General features: G+C 35.3%; 1 protein-coding gene across 1 annotated transcript in view; it reads left to right on the top strand.

The window, feature by feature from the left end:
• The window catches only part of pard3aa (par-3 family cell polarity regulator alpha, a), a 481,339-nt gene that overhangs the window by 305,610 nt on the left and 159,552 nt on the right, over positions 1-16,177 (top strand). The window contains exon 18 of the mRNA XM_016519585.1: positions 9,289-9,437. Coding sequence (XP_016375071.1) covers positions 9,289-9,437 — 149 coding nt within the window. The remainder of the gene's footprint in view (positions 1-9,288; positions 9,438-16,177) is intronic.

The following is a 16,177-nucleotide window of genomic DNA, read 5'->3' as shown; positions in this document are numbered from 1 at the left end:
TTTCTTTCTTTCTTTCTCTCTCTCTCTCTCTCTCTCTCTCTCTCTCTATCTCTCGTGAAGGATGGCGTCTCGCAGCAGTTTTCTGGGTTCACGCACAGAAGCGTATCTCTCATTAACACATTAGTAGGGCTCCTCTCAAGACAAATGGCTCTTTAGCAGGGCCAAACCACAAACATTAATAAAGTGACCTAGTTAGAGCAGAACCACAAGCAGCCATTCCAGTGTGCATGCATGTTTGTGGCCAGTGTAATAGCCATCATTAAATAAAGTCTAATGTTTGCTGGAGGTGTGCTCATGAATGCAGGTAGAGCGATTAGTCGCCATCCATTACAGTCATTTGACCACGAGTATTGTCAAGAACATAACCTGGGTCATACAATATTTCACCACTGAACTAAAATAAAATAAGAAATTAGGAAAGCACTTTAATGTGTTCTTGTTACATGTATTTACTATAGTAGTAACAGTAAATTATGCATAATTACAGGCACTAACACTAAACCAAACTCTAATCCTATAGTAAGTGCATGTTGTTAATGAATAATATTCTGCACTTGTTCTGTACTCTGTGCAATCAAAACAAAGACACATTAAAATAAAGTGTGACCAAATTTTGATTTCACATTATATACACATGTGCACATATAATCTGATAGTTAGTACATGGCTATCCATATGAAAAAACAGATGTTCAATAAAGAATGAAGCTTTACTATAGGCTGTTTACAGTTGCTAAGCAATGCAGTAGCTTCTTTGTGCATTAATAAAGAATTCAGCTGATGTGCGGTCAACGATCTGTATAATATAACAAATTGGAATTTGTTGTATTTGCACATGAATACTTATTTTTTATTTATTTATTTAGTCATTTTACAGACGCTTTTATCCAAAGCGACTTACAAATGAGGACAATAAAAGCAGTCAAAACTAACAAAAGAGCAACAATATATAAGTGCAAATGACAAGTCTCGGTTAGCCTTACGCAGTACACGTAGCAAGGTATGTATATACATATATATATATATATAATATATACATATATACAGTGGGTACGGAAAGTATTCAGACCCCCTTAAATTTCTCACTCTTTGTTATATTGCAGCCATTTGCTAAAATCATTTACGTTAATTTTTTTTCCTCATTAATGTACACACAGCACCCCATATTGACAGAAAAACACAGAATTGTTGACATTTTTGCAGATTTATTAAAAAAAAAAAACTGAAATATCACATGCTCAGTATTTAGAGTAGAAGCACCCTTTTGATCTAATACAGCCACGAGTCTTTTTGGGAAAGATGCAACAAGTTTTTCACACCTGGATTTGGGAATCCTCTGCCATTCCTCCTTGCAGATCCTCTCCAGTTCTGCCAGGTTGGATGGTAAACGTTGGTGGACAGCCATTTTTAGGTCTCTCCAGAGATGCTCAATTGGGTTTAAGTCAGGGCTCTGGCTGGGCCATTCAAGAACAGTAACAGAGTTGTTGTGAAGCCACTCCTTCATTATTTTAGCTGTGTGCTTAGGGTCATTGTCTTCTTGGAAGGTAAACCTTCGTACACGTAGCAAGGTGTGTATGTATATACATATATATATATATATAATATATACATATATACAGTATATATATATATATATATACATACACACATATATATATCTATGTATACATATATATATAATACAATAGTCCTTCAAAAAAAATCTAATTGGTCCATTTCATTTTATTTTTTCATTTCATCTTCTTCATTTCATGGTCTCAGACATTCATTTCAAATAGTTTAGCTCTCTGTCATTGCATATATAATGCGACTGAACATTTTACCTCTTTGCTGGTTTTGACCTTTGATTCAATACTTTAACTATAACTGACTGACTGAATGAATCTTATGTAAAATGAAATGCATGTATAATAATTAATAAAATTAGTTTAAAATATCAAATAAAATACAATTAAATTAAATATTAAAAACGTACACTTAGAAACTTTTTTCATTTTAATTTAGTTTAACTTGATGTTACTAAAATAACTAAAACTAATACTGAAAAGGAGTAAAAAAGGAGTAAAAACACAACACAAAAATAGCAAGTAGCATTAAATTAACATGGAATTTTGAAGTAGAAAAATGTAAATAGCATTTTCTTTTAAAACATAATCTTTGTTTTATTTGCAACTTCTGTTTATTTATTTATTTATTACTCATGCATTCATTTATTTTATTTTTGACAGTGTATATAGACTATACACTATAACTTCAACTAAAAGTAAAATGAAAAGGTACAATTTTCAAATAAAACTAATTTATAATAATAATGGCACCTACAATAGTATCTCAATGATACTTAATTCTGCCTAACTCTGCCTGAATTTAATTCACAACTGACAAATCAGACAGCAAATCTTTTCGTTTCAGACCTCTGCTCTTTAATTTCCAGCGGTTTTGTCTTTGGTTTTGGTGTTGTGTGTTTAAAGGCAGTTGGTCCTCTTATTAGCAGAGATGCAGTCTGGCCAGAGTTAATTGGACGTGTCTCTAATGGCCTAATTGAGTGTGATGGAGTGTCTGGACGCTCGGCTCTGCATCCTAGCTGACAGAGAGACTTTTTGTGATTTAACTTGAACTTCATTTGTATGCATTAGTCGTTTGTGTTTGCACACAGCTGAGCCTTACGGTGTACGAGAAGCACAGAACCGCATGTGTTGGTGTAAAGGCGAATGAAGTCATATCTCATGTGTGTTGATATGTTGCTTGACTGTTTTAATTACATGTTCCCCTCTCCCCAAATGCTAATGGATCCCTGTTGGATATGAATATTAAGACTGCACAGCGGTGCGCTGTTGTTCCTGCATGTTCAACATATTGCAGCTTCCTCGAGCTCATTGTGTGTGTGCTGAACACCTCCCAGATGTGCTTCACACTCCACCCTCTGGAGTTTCCACCATGCTGGGCTTTAGATTCATCTCAGAAGGCTCTATGTTGGTCTAAAGTGACTTGCTTTCTTTCAGAAAGACAATAAAGAAAACAAAACTTAAGACAATTAAGATTTTTTTTAATCATAACATTATCTTCATGATGATTGAACACTCTTCTCCTCAATTCTTATTACTGTAATGCAAAAAGTTTATTTTATTTAATTTTATCTACCATTATGGTACTTTTATGTGCTTTCTGTCTTTTTTTTAAGAATATCCAGGCTTTTATTATAATGAAAGTGCTGTCAACTTATTTAACATAATGGTAGATACAATTAAATAAAGTCATAGAAAAATAAACTAAAAGTATTATTGATAGTAAACTCACACAAAGTTATCATATGGCCCCTGAAGAGCTGCAATATTAAGCACAAGTTGCATGGGATACAATTATGACAATTTCATAACTTTTCCATCCCTTTTGACATTTGATTTAGTTTTTCCCATTTGTTGTAAGTGCATTACTTTGTGTTCCACAGAATAACAAAAGTGAAATGGACAACATTTCTGGCTGAACTCTTTCTTTAAAACAACCAAAATAAAATTAAATTAAATTTGAAATTAAATTAAATTAAATTAAATTAAACATCATAAAATGAAAATAAAGGAGTAAAAAGAAGTTTAAAATATCTTTGCAGCAATATACTAGTTGCATGGGATACAATTATGACAATTTTATAACTTTTCCATCCCTTTTGACATTTGATTTAGTTTTTCCCATTTGTTGTAAGTGCATTACTTTGTGTTCCACAGAATAACAAAAGTGAAATGGACAACATTTCTGGCTGAACTCTTTCTTTAAAACAACCAAAATTGAAATTAAATTAAATTAAATTAAACATCATAAAATAAAAATAAAGGAGTAAAAAAAAGTTTAAAATATCTTTGCAGCAATATACTACATACGGCTATGACGATAAATCGATGCAGAATCGATTCGTGGATGGATTCTGAGATCTTCCGAATGCATCGCGATTCTCTCTGGAATCGATTCTGAGTTTAGATGTTAACAGCAGATGGCGCTCTACTCTAGTTTTTAACCGCACACTCTAACGCTCATGAAGAAGAGCGCTGAAGAGCACTTGTGCTTTCGGCTGAGTCTGTAATTTCACCTCGGCTCAGAATGCTTTTATGATGAGATTAATGTAAACATAGCCCACTGTGTGAACACCCTTGTAATTCGCTTCAACCTTTTCAAATTTTATGAATGATTATTTTAGGTTCAAGTGTGTGTAAGGATTTGGAAATGAGCAGAGTACGGCTGTTTCTAAAGCTTGCAGCGCCATCTGCTTTTCAAAACTAAGCTCAGAATCGACTGGAGAAAGAATTGCGATGCATTCGGAAAATCTCAGAATCGATGCGGAATCATTTCTCGATTCGCGATGCATCGATTTATTTTCCCAGCCCTACTATATACACACTGCTTAGATTGACTTTTAGAAGAATATGTAATTATGTGCTGTGCACTTTGACAGCGGAGAGAAAACAGCAGTTAAGAAAGCATCTGATCATAGCAATGTGTATGTTTGCACCATGTTTGCAGTTTGGTACTCCAAGCATTAAGTCACATCACAATTTTTTTTTAATAGCACTTTATACAATAGACTGCTTTAAAGCAAGCAGCTTTACAGTATTAAACATGGAAAAACAGTGTCAGCGTCGCTTTCAATTAAAATTACAACTTTAGTTTCTACTGTAAATCAGCTTGTCAGTTTGTTCATGTTTTCAATCACGGACATCTGACATTGACGGACTAAACAGAAGAAATGTACCAGAGACGGTTTCCACATCAAAGAAGGCGGAGCCACACCCACTTATTACATAATCGCCGCAGACCAATGGGAGTTTGAGGGTGTTTACTAGCTGATGCAAACTTATCCAGAAAATGTTTCAAACTCCAAATGAACTCAGTTTTGGTCTGCTCTTGTTTGAAACCACTTCACACCAGTTCAATCTTTAGTTTCACTTGAAGTACAGTATTTCAGACCTTTAGACCAGTGTGTGTGAGTAGAGGGTTGTAGTGTTTAATATGCTAGAAGAGAGAGAACAGCAATAATTACAAGAGATTTTGGATGGAATGGAGTGTCTAAAAAGAAAATATATTGACCTTATCTTCAGTATAGGGTGAGCTCTCTGTCTCTCGCTCTGTTTACGTTCATTCAGTCGATATCTGCTAGACGGCATGCATCTAATCAAGCATCATAGCATCAGGATCGATACCAACAACACACACCCCCGTCTGCCCTCGTTAATAAAACACATCCTACACATCTACATGTGGAGCAAACGCTTCACATCACAGCAGTCTTTAGTATTGAGGCCAGAGCGGTTACTGCGCTCATATCCAGTCTCTTTACTGTGAACTTCGTTTGGATCCTTTAAAACTTGTTTTGCTCTCATGCTGTTCTCAGAATTCAGATTTGCATCAGAGCTCCTGTCACTCTGCAGTGAATTATGAACAGCAAGAAACTCACTCTGAGTAATAGCATGCGTGAAGGAGGAAAGTGGGGACAAAAGGAAAGGTTTTATGTGAGCTTGATGTTTGTAAGTAGCAGGCTCACAGGAACGAAGACAGCGAATGGATTTTATAATCCCAAGGAAAGTTGTGACTTCTCCGACTGCCTCCGTTTGTTTCTGATGAGGGAATCTCAAGTCTCAAGTGTCTTTTAAACTTTAAATCTCTGCTTAAGATATCGTAAAGATACACAAACACTGATTTTCACATTAATACATTAACTTTTTTCTTAAAGTGTTATGCCTAAGCATATACATTTTTACATATAAATAAATATACATTTAAGCACATCAGGAAGACTGAATTAATCATGAGTAAAAATATGTCCGGGTATTTCTACAGTGGCATCAGTAACTGTTTTGTTTTGCGTGATGCTGCATCCACATCTTTAAAAACCCAGTTTTATTAGAATATGTTGTAGAATTAACAATAAAGTATTGAAATTTTAATTGCAATCTCTGAGTATTTGCGGTATTGAATATTCAATTCAATTTCTAGGACTTTTTAAAGTAAAAAACTAGAACTAAATAATAATAATAATTATATTATTATTATTATTAGTAGTATTATTAAACAATATAATGAGTAATATAACATGATTACATGAATTAACAGAAATTATAACAAATAATAAAGGGACACAATCAATCAATCAATCAAACAGGCCATAGGAGTCCTATTTATTTATTTATTTAAATAATAATGATAGTAATAATATAATTTTAAAGGGGTCATATGATCTACCTCACTATGTGGAAAGATTTGCATAACGCCGCCCAAATGTTTACGCAGAGAAAGAAGGCGTAACTGTAAACCGCATAAACACATTTCATTGCACCAAATACAAAAAATAATGTTATTTTTAGCAACATCATATGACCCCTTTAATTAATTTTCTACTAAGGAAAATACTTTTTTATGTTCACAATACTGCTGCCATTACAATCACACCAAACGTTTTAGAAAACAATTGTGCAAAACAACTTCTTTGAAGAAAGTTTGAAGATCAGAAAAAATTCTACCTCGTGATCTGAAGCAGTCATGACAGAACCAGTCAGTATTTAACTTGTGTTGACTGCTGGTGTCTGTGTTTTACGTCAATAAAGGAAGGTTGCTCAATCCCAATGATCCGAGTTTATTTCAGGGTAGATTTTCAGGAGTCTTTCAGTAAGTCGCACTGGATAGCTGGCCAATCACAGCACACCTCGCTTTTTCAGACCGATGAGCTTTGTAAAAATCAACGCGTTTCAGAAAGGCGGGGCATAGAGGAGAAACAATAATGTACAGTATGTGGAAAATAATGTGTTTTTTTAACCTTAAACCGCATAAACACATTTCATTACACCAAATACAAAAAATAATGTTATTTTTAGCAACATCATATGACCCCTTTAATTAATTTTCTACTAAGGAAAATACTTTTTTATGTTCACAATACTGCTGCCATTACAATCAGACCAAACGTTTTAGAAAACAATTGTGCAAAACAACTTCTTTGAAGAAAGTTTGAAGATCAGAAAAAATTCTACCTGGTGATCTGAAGCAGTCATGACAGAACCAGTCAGTATTTAACTTGTGTTGACTGCTGGTGTCTGTGTATTTACGTCAATAAAGGAAGGTTGCTCAATCCCAATGATCCGAGTTTATTTCAGGGTAGATTTTCAGGAGTCTTTCAGTAAGTTGGTAAAGTCTCAGTGTGTTTTCTCTGGTCATTAGTGTAACATTCGGTCAGTCTTGTTGTGAGTCTCTGCATCACTACATTTGGCCTCCATTTTATCCAGTCCGTCTCTGCTGTCCTTGCTGCTTTTTACTCTGTTTCTGTTTTTATTCGGTTTGGAAACACTTGCTTTCAGTGTCCAGATCTCATGTCTGAGATGCATGATGTCCTTATTTTCTCTCAGGGACACAGTGTATGTTTGTTGTGAAGTAGGAAGGAATACAGAATGAATAATGCATCATTCATGTGTTTGTCCTCCTGTTGCACTGAGGGGATGTTTCTGTCGATGGGTTTGAGAGCTGCTGTGACTGTAGGGAGTGATGGAGGTCTAATCCAGGTGGATGCTGCACACTGGTGGTGGATGAGGAGATACCCCCTGACAATGTAAAGCGCTTTGAGTGCCTAGAAAAGCGCTATATAAATGTAATGAATTATTATATTATTATTATAATCCAAGGACTTGTTTATTGTTTAGACACAGTCGCCGCAAGGCTGGAGGAACAGTGTGCTTTAAACTGAGCTGCTGGAGTAGAGCTGAGTCTGATGTGGACTGAAGGAGAAAACTGCTAAAACTCTGCCATGTGTTAATATCATGCCAATCTGTCTTCAAACCTATTTCCATTTTTTTTTCTGTTCCTTGATTAATCATTTATTATATTAATACTAAAGTGAAAGTGAAAGTGAAGTGACGTGTGGCCAAGTATGGTGTCCCATGCTTGGAATCTGTGCTCTGCATTTAACCCATCCAAGTGCACACACACAGCAGTGAGTAGCGAACAAACACGCGCACACACACACACACACACACCCGGAGCAGTTGGGGGTTTGGTGCCTTGCTCAAGGGTCTCACCTCAGTTGTGGTATTGAAGGATGAGAGAGCGCTGGTTATTCACTCCCCCCACCTACAATCCCTGTCAGACCTGAGACTCGAACCTGCGGCCTTCAGGTTGCAAGTCAGACTCTCTATCCATTAGGCCACAACTGCTTTAATATAGTAATAGCAATCAAATTCTATAATAAAAAGAAGATATAATTATTGTTATTATGTAGGTTGCCAACATTTTTCAATGAGAACAAAAATAAAAGTTATTATTATTATTATTATTATTATTATTATTATTATTAGTAGTAGTAGTAGTAGTATTATATTCAGTTTTCAGTCACCCTATAAACATAAAAACAACAATGGCAGGCTATTTATTTATTTATTTATTTATTTAACAGTCAATTGCTATAATAATATTTTAGTAGTATCAATCAAATTGTATAATAAATAATACAATTATTATTATTATTATTATTATTATTGTTGTTGTTGTTTATCACCATCATCATGCAGGTTTTTCATGCTAATATTTTTTATTAAAAACAAAAATAAAAACAACAATGACCGGATTGATTGATTGATTTATTGATTTATTTAATATCAGTCATTTGCTATGTTAATATTTTAGGAGTATCAATTTAAATTGTTTAATAAATAATACAAATATTATTATTATCGTTATCATGCAGGTTTTTTTTTCATGCTAATATTTTTCATTAAGGGATCCGCACTCGCTTAATCTTCTTAATCACTTTCAATTTATTTAAATTTTGCAACAGAGCAAACAACAATCAGACGTTTCCTACAAGAGTTTTTAAAGTTTTTTTTTTTTTGTTCTCCTACAAGGGAGTAAAAGACTCTTGTAGGAAACGTCACTATATGATTCACTGAAGAAGGCTTGCTGCCGAAACGTCTGATTGTTGTTTGCTCTGTTGCTAAATTAAAATAAATTGAAAGTGATTAAGAAGATTAAGCGAGTGCAGATCCCTAGAATATGATGTTGCTGATTGATCTACGCACCCAAGACTAAAGTTGAGCACAGTGAATTTTATTTTTTCATGAATATTTTTCATTAAAAAAACAACAATGGATGGATGGATTGATTGATTGATTTTTATGTGTGTATGTATGTTTGTATGTATGTATGAATGTACGTTCCTTGATTAATTTAATGTTGATCATTTAATATAATATTTCAGTAATTTCAGTCTAATTGTATAATAAATAATAAAAAGAAAGCTCATGTTTCTCCTGTCTCTCAGCACACTCCGTCCAGACGCAGATATGGATGGCGTGTTTCAGAGGGAAGGCTTCGGCCGGCAGAGCATGTCAGAAAAGCGGACCAAACAGTACAGCGATGCCGCTCAACTGGAGATCATCACGAGTCGCAAGTCGAAGAGTATGGACCTAGGTAAGCTCACGCTCAACACTAGCACTCCCCAAACCACTTCCTGTGCCCTGCCTCGCTGCTTCCTGTTCCTTTGCAATCCAGCAGCCGGGGTGCGAATGCGAGCGCAGCGCTTGACGTTAAAGCTAACCGTTTCAGACACAGTAATGACTTCACCAAACTTAAAAGAGCACAGAGAGTTTTTAAACATTAAAAATGATGGCAAAAACAGACTTTTTGCATCCCTTTCTCTCCTAATTAACATATTTATCACTCATCTCTCAGAGTAGGCCTTCAGCTCACCTCTGAGGTGGGTTTGAGGGACTCAAGGACAGGTCAGGGTTGTTGAGAGCGAAGCGGCCCGTCTCAGGAGACGCAGAGCTTCTGCCGCATGGCCGCGCGGCTAATCGGAGGAGATAAAACATCGCTTTCATCCTCCTCCTCCTCCTCCTCTCTTTATCCTCAGCCAACATCAAGACCAGCACCTCCTGAGACCGGACCAAGCCCCGCTCGCTCAACACCAGTCTAAACACCCGAGACACGTCTCGCCCTTTACACTTCACTAGCAAAAGTGGAAGGTGATATAGCACTTAAACACATAGAAAAAGAGAGAAGGGGATGTCTTTTGGCAGCAGATAAGACCCACTTCAGTGCCTCATCAAGCTTTAACTGAGTTCGACTCTGGATGTGAGAGTTGAGGTGTATCACACGCATCAGTTTTGGTGTTCAGATGTTACACGCATAAAGTACTGTACACACTAACCACAAATATACAGTGGTTTTTGGATACTTAAAGGGTTAAAGATGGCACAAACTGAAGGTAGTTAGTATTTAAGAACATACTTCTCAAAATTGAGACAAAAGTGTTCGGACTCTTTTGGGATGATGTCTATACTTAATGTGATGAACTACATTAGAAATGGTTACTCTGTTAAAATTTAAAAAATAAGAATAAGAATGACATTTAGAATAAGAGTAAGAATAAAAAGATGAATATCATTTAATAATATTTAATAATTTAATAGTTACCTAGTAATTCTAAAAACAAAAATACATAAAATAATTAGGATAGTTATAAAAATCAAAATTGTTTATCTTAAAATCTTGTTTTATGTATAATTATGTGACATTTATATATATGGTGATGTTATTTAAATTAAATCAGAATATTTCGGTTTCAAATAGATGCTGTTTTTCACCTTTCTATTTGTCAAAAATAAATAAATAAATAAATAAATCACGGTTTCCACAAAAATATTCTGCAAATATATTCACAAAAATATACATTGATAATAATCAGAAATGTTTCTTGAGCAGCAAATCAGCATATTAGAATGATTTCTGAAGATCATGTGACACTGAAGACTGGAGTAATGATGCTGAAAATTCAGCTGCGCATCACAGAAATACATTACAGTTTAACATATATTCAAATAGAAAGCAGTTATTTTAAAATATACCATTATATTACTGTATTTTTTCATGAAAGACTTCTTTCAAAAATCAATAAAATATCTTACAGTCCCCAAAATTTAAATGTGTAAATGAATGAATGAATGAATGAATGAATAAATAAATAGCTGCCTTTAACAGAATCTGAGAAAGTCTGAGAAATGTGCTTATGTCTTCCCCAGTTTTAAATAAATAAATGGAATGCGTTTAGAGCAGGACAGATGTGGCCGTCATTTCAAACGAGCCCCAATTAAAGCCCTCTCCTCTCTACTCATCAGAAGCACATTTCAATTGCACCAAATCTCCTGTGCTTTGTTCCGATGAGCCATTTTCTTCAAATGCCATTTCTGCCTTCAGGTTGAGTATATATTTTTGCTCCTCTCAGGCTTTTAGAAGAGCACAATCTCCAGTAACAGTCTAAAGACAGAATTGAGAGCCAACATGGGGGACATTACAGGAAAAAAACAAAAACTACCCTATGTATGATGTAAGACTTACACCAGGTTACACCTGGTAGATGGAGCTAAAACCACCTAACTCATATATCTGCCCAATGCTTTTGAATGTTATGGCATGATAATTCATTCAGTTCTGTCCTTCTCTCTCACCATCTCATGGGTTTTCCCACTTTGACCGTCTGCCTCTGTCTCACGTCTTGTCTCACTTTCACAGAGTGATTTGCATGCCTCTTGGTTTGGCCTTTGGAAATGTCAAGTAACATCTGTAATGGAATGAGTTGCATGGGTCTGGGAATGGTGGAACGTCTTGAATTAACCAATCACAATTGTTTATGCCTCCCTAACAGTAGCCGACGAGTTTAACCTCACTCCCTGCTCAGAGAGGACAGAAGGTAAGGCCACCGGTCAGGGACACTAACCTCACACACGCTCCACATCACTGTGCGTCTGGGCATGCTGATGTTTTGGTGGACTTCTAATGGTGTTTGAAAAGATCTTAAACACTTTTTGAGATAAATCTCCGGAGCTCTGTTTCAAAACCTAGTAAAGCAGTCAGCAGCTGCATTATGTTGCCGCCATATTGCACTGGGAGTATATAGTGGGACAAAAAAAATATATATATATTTTTAATTTTCAATAAAAAGCACTATTTTACTATAGTTTATGTGCTGTTAGCTATTCAAGTGCCATTATGATATATATATATGTGTGTGTGTGTGTGTGTGTGTATATATGTATATAAAAAAATATCCTCTAACACTAGCATTCTCTATTCTTTTTCTATTCTTTTGACTTGTTTTATTTTTATAAAAAAAGACTGTGATAGACATAGAAAGCATTGTTTTAAGAATTGATCTAATAGTCCATTTTACCCAGTATGTATTTGTTTTTAGCTTAGCAACATGCTAACTCTATAAGAATCAATAGTGATTTTGGAGATGAGATTCCATTATCATTTAGATGCTCCCTATGCACTATGCAGGCAGTAGACAGCAAGGCGACTCGCTAGGTTTTGGAACAGAGCCGCAGTATTCTTAGAATGACAAATGAACGGCGCGAGACCACCGGTGACGGTGGAAATGAGTCCAGCAACAAGTTTAACCTGCACTTGGAAAAACCCTTCCAAACGCCCCCCTTTGACTTCATGACTCTCCTATCTGCTGTTAACTGTTAGTAATCAATCTAACTAAACGACTGTGTGCGTTGTGCTCGTTAAGGAAGTCATTTGAAGTAATTGCCATCAAATCAGAGGGTGTTGCTTTCTTTTTTTCCCATTGAAATGAAGTGCCATGGTGTTAAATAGACGTTTTGGCAACAACTTTTTTTGGAAAGCGAGGCGCGCTGCCTGTTCTTGAGGGACTATGATGGAAGAAAACATTAATTATGCCGAGGGCTGCTGGAATAGGGAAAGAAACAGAGGTGTGTATGTATGCATGCATGCGTGTGTGTGTGTGTGTGAGGAGAGATTGCTGAAGTTTTGTTTGCTTCAATGTCAGACGGGCCGCTTTGGCTTACTGCAATTAATCCATCAATGTCAGGCGTCTGGAGCAGAGAGTTCCAGTTACAGCGCAGGGAGCACACAGTCATGCTGGGAGATGTGTGGAGACCGGAGGTTCAGAGTCGTGTCCAAAATTCATTCTGTCAAAAAAGTCTAAGCTTTTCTGTGTTAAAGTCAACATGAAGTGCTATTCGCAACCCATTTTATTTCCATTATATGAGATTGAATAGATTTAGGAGTTGCATGTTAAATATATGCAAGTTAAAATAGGAGTTGCATATTAGTCACGTGGCTGGAAATACTCAAATACTTCTTACATTATCTACTTGCTTTCACCGTTTTTACAGTTCACAACCCACTTTTCTAGTAAAAGTGTGCTTAAGCATCTTCCATTGGGACAGTTTCAATTTTACTTGAGTCTTTTTTAGCTGTCTGTCAGTCATAACTTATTATTAAATAGTGTAAAATGATAGTGTGTTTGTTTCAGTGCTATTTTAGTATCCCTGAGATGCTATTATAGTTATGATTAATATTTTGCTAGTAGTTTAGAATAAGGTTCCATTAGTTGACGCTGGTTAATGCATTCATTAATTTTAACTAACAATGAGCAGTGCGTTTGCTACAGTACTTATTAATGTTTGTTAATGTTAGTTAATAAAAACACAACTGTTACTTAATTCATGTTAGCTCCATTAAATAATATTATCAGATACAACTTTTGATTTTAGCAATGCATTAGTAAATGTTGAAATTAAATTCTCTTTAGAAGGGTTTTCCCCCATTGCTAGTTAATGTTAACAAACAGGATCTTTTTGTAAAGTGTTACCATTATTTTTAATTTTGGTTTCACTTTATTTTAAGGTGTCCTTGTTACAGTGTAATTATATATTTAAGTACTGAGTGATATTAATTAACTATACATGTACTTACTATATGGCTAGGGTTAGGATTAGGGTTTGGCTTAATAGTAAGTAAATAAACCTCAAACCCTTCTGGTTAAGAGCGGCTAACATAAAGTCATCTTTGCTTATAACCTTCAAAGTGGCAGTGAGTGATGTCTGACTCTGACTGAGCAGAAATGTGGAAGTGACTCAGCAGATTCTGAGCATCACTGATATCATTACGCCAATGAGACAGATGAAAGTGTCTTGACTGATTGGCTCGTGGCTTTAGAGGTTAATTAGGACAGATGTAGAGGAGCGAGGGACAACCTGGACATCCTCTGGTCCACTAATGATCCAGGACAGGCGGGAATGGAGGGTGATCTAACCCCGAGACTCCTTCAGTCATCCTGGACACAGCAGGACGAAACCTCCTTGGCCGCCGCGGAGCTATTTTTAACCTAATAACCCTTTTAAGTTGATGCATAAAATTACAGATTGCTGAGTAAATTACATGCGATGGATGGCGCTTTCATACGCAAATGCTGGCCTGTGTTTCCTCGAGTATCACTCATGAGGACTTCGCTGGCCATCTTAACAATAGCACGGTTCATCGCTGGAACACTGCTTTGCTTTAGCGTTAAACCGCTCAAGTGCTCGAGATGACTTTGAGGGGTCGATAATTAAAGGCGCTTTATGATATAGATATATCTTCACAGTTATGTCTCGCTGCATTTTATTCTCCGTCCACTTAAAGTACCATGGTATAATGATGTTTTTTTGGGATACTGTAGTGATACCATGGGAATATTTGTTAAGTAAGTGACTTAACAAATATTGAAAAAAAATTTGAAAAAAATTTGTTTTTCAAATTTTGGGATCAGTATAATCTCTTCTGCTCACCAAGACTGTGTTTATTTGATTAAAATGCAGTCCAAACTGTACTATTTGATCAATATTGTTTAAAATAATGGTCTTCTATGTGAATATATTGTGAAAATGTAATGTATTCCTGAAGCGGAGTTTTCAGCATCATAGAAATATAGAGTAAAATAGAATATATATATATATATATGCGAGTGTGTGTGTACTACAGTACTTTTGGAGTATAAAAAAAGGTAATACCATGGCAATGTATTTTTGGAATGTGCCATCTTATAACTTAAAAAAAGTAATAAAAAAAGATATTGTATTTTTGAATGCTTATATATAAAAAAAAAATTATAATATATATATATATATATATATATATATATATGGATTTTTTTGTACTGTACACGATACTGAAACCAATAATACCAGTACCATGGTGCTATACAAATGCTATATGAATATGAAAGTCATTCAGGACCATGATATGTATTACCATCTAATACAATACCAACCAAATATCACTGCACTTTTTCACACCTAGATGCAAAATATGCAGTGAGATCATGACAATAAAACTAGCGTATGTGACGTGATAAGAATCACAGCGGCTTGATCCAGTGAGGGTTGCACATCAAAATCCTTCTTGGTGAAAAAAAGGAAGAAGGAACAAAACACAATTATGAGCTTTCCGTTCCTTGCCGTGTTTTGCTCAGAGGAGACTCAGTGGCGTGCGGTTTGATTATTCCAGGACTGAGAGCGATGCAGATGTTATTTGTGTGGGTTTTATCTGCTGGATCCCGCTCTTCACTGTAGCAGATTTGTGTGTAAAGTTCTGAAAGCCTCGTGTTCACATGCTACGAGGAGCTTGCTGATTAAAGAGCTTCTCCAGCATATGGGACAAGATATTAGTTCACATGCGTACCAGACGTATTGGATTCTTTCCTTTTTCATTTCTGTTAATAAGAAACCGAGACAGACGCAGATACGGAGAGCTGAAGTGGGATGAGATGGTCTGCATTAGTTTACAGGTGGACATGAGAACTGCTGTCTAAGGCATTTATTAGTAAGGTTTAGTCTGGAATACATATTTTGTCATTCTGCATGACTGACTGACTTCTGGAAGAAAAGGTGATTTTGTTTATAAAAAATAATAATTTCAATCTGTTCCTCACACAAAACTTGGATAGACTTGCTTCAGCAAAATCAGGAACACTGTGCAGAGTCACATAGATCATTTTTATTGTGCTTTTTGTAATGTTTTGAGCTTGCAGTCCCAGTCCTAATTTATTTTCACTTGGTTATTTTTACATTAATATCATACTTGTATTATACTTTTACTAATATTATTTTATATTACGTTATTTTAACTTTTTATGGTACTTTTTTTGATACATTTTATGTCATTTTCTGAGCTTGATACCCCTGTCCACATTTATTTTAATTAATTATTTTATAATAATATGATAATTGTATTATACTTTTACTAATAATATTTTTCTTTTACATTATTTTAATAATTTGTATGGAACATTTGTGGTGCTTTTTTCATCATTTTTGGAGCTTGACAGCACCACTCCTCGTTCATTTTCACTTTTTTATTTT

This window comes from Sinocyclocheilus rhinocerous, unplaced genomic scaffold, assembly GCF_001515625.1.
Source record: "Sinocyclocheilus rhinocerous isolate Xijiao unplaced genomic scaffold, SAMN03320098_v1.1 scaffold642, whole genome shotgun sequence".
Classification (NCBI taxonomy): domain Eukaryota; kingdom Metazoa; phylum Chordata; class Actinopteri; order Cypriniformes; family Cyprinidae; genus Sinocyclocheilus; species Sinocyclocheilus rhinocerous.
This window is presented reverse-complemented; position numbering and strand designations above follow the sequence as displayed.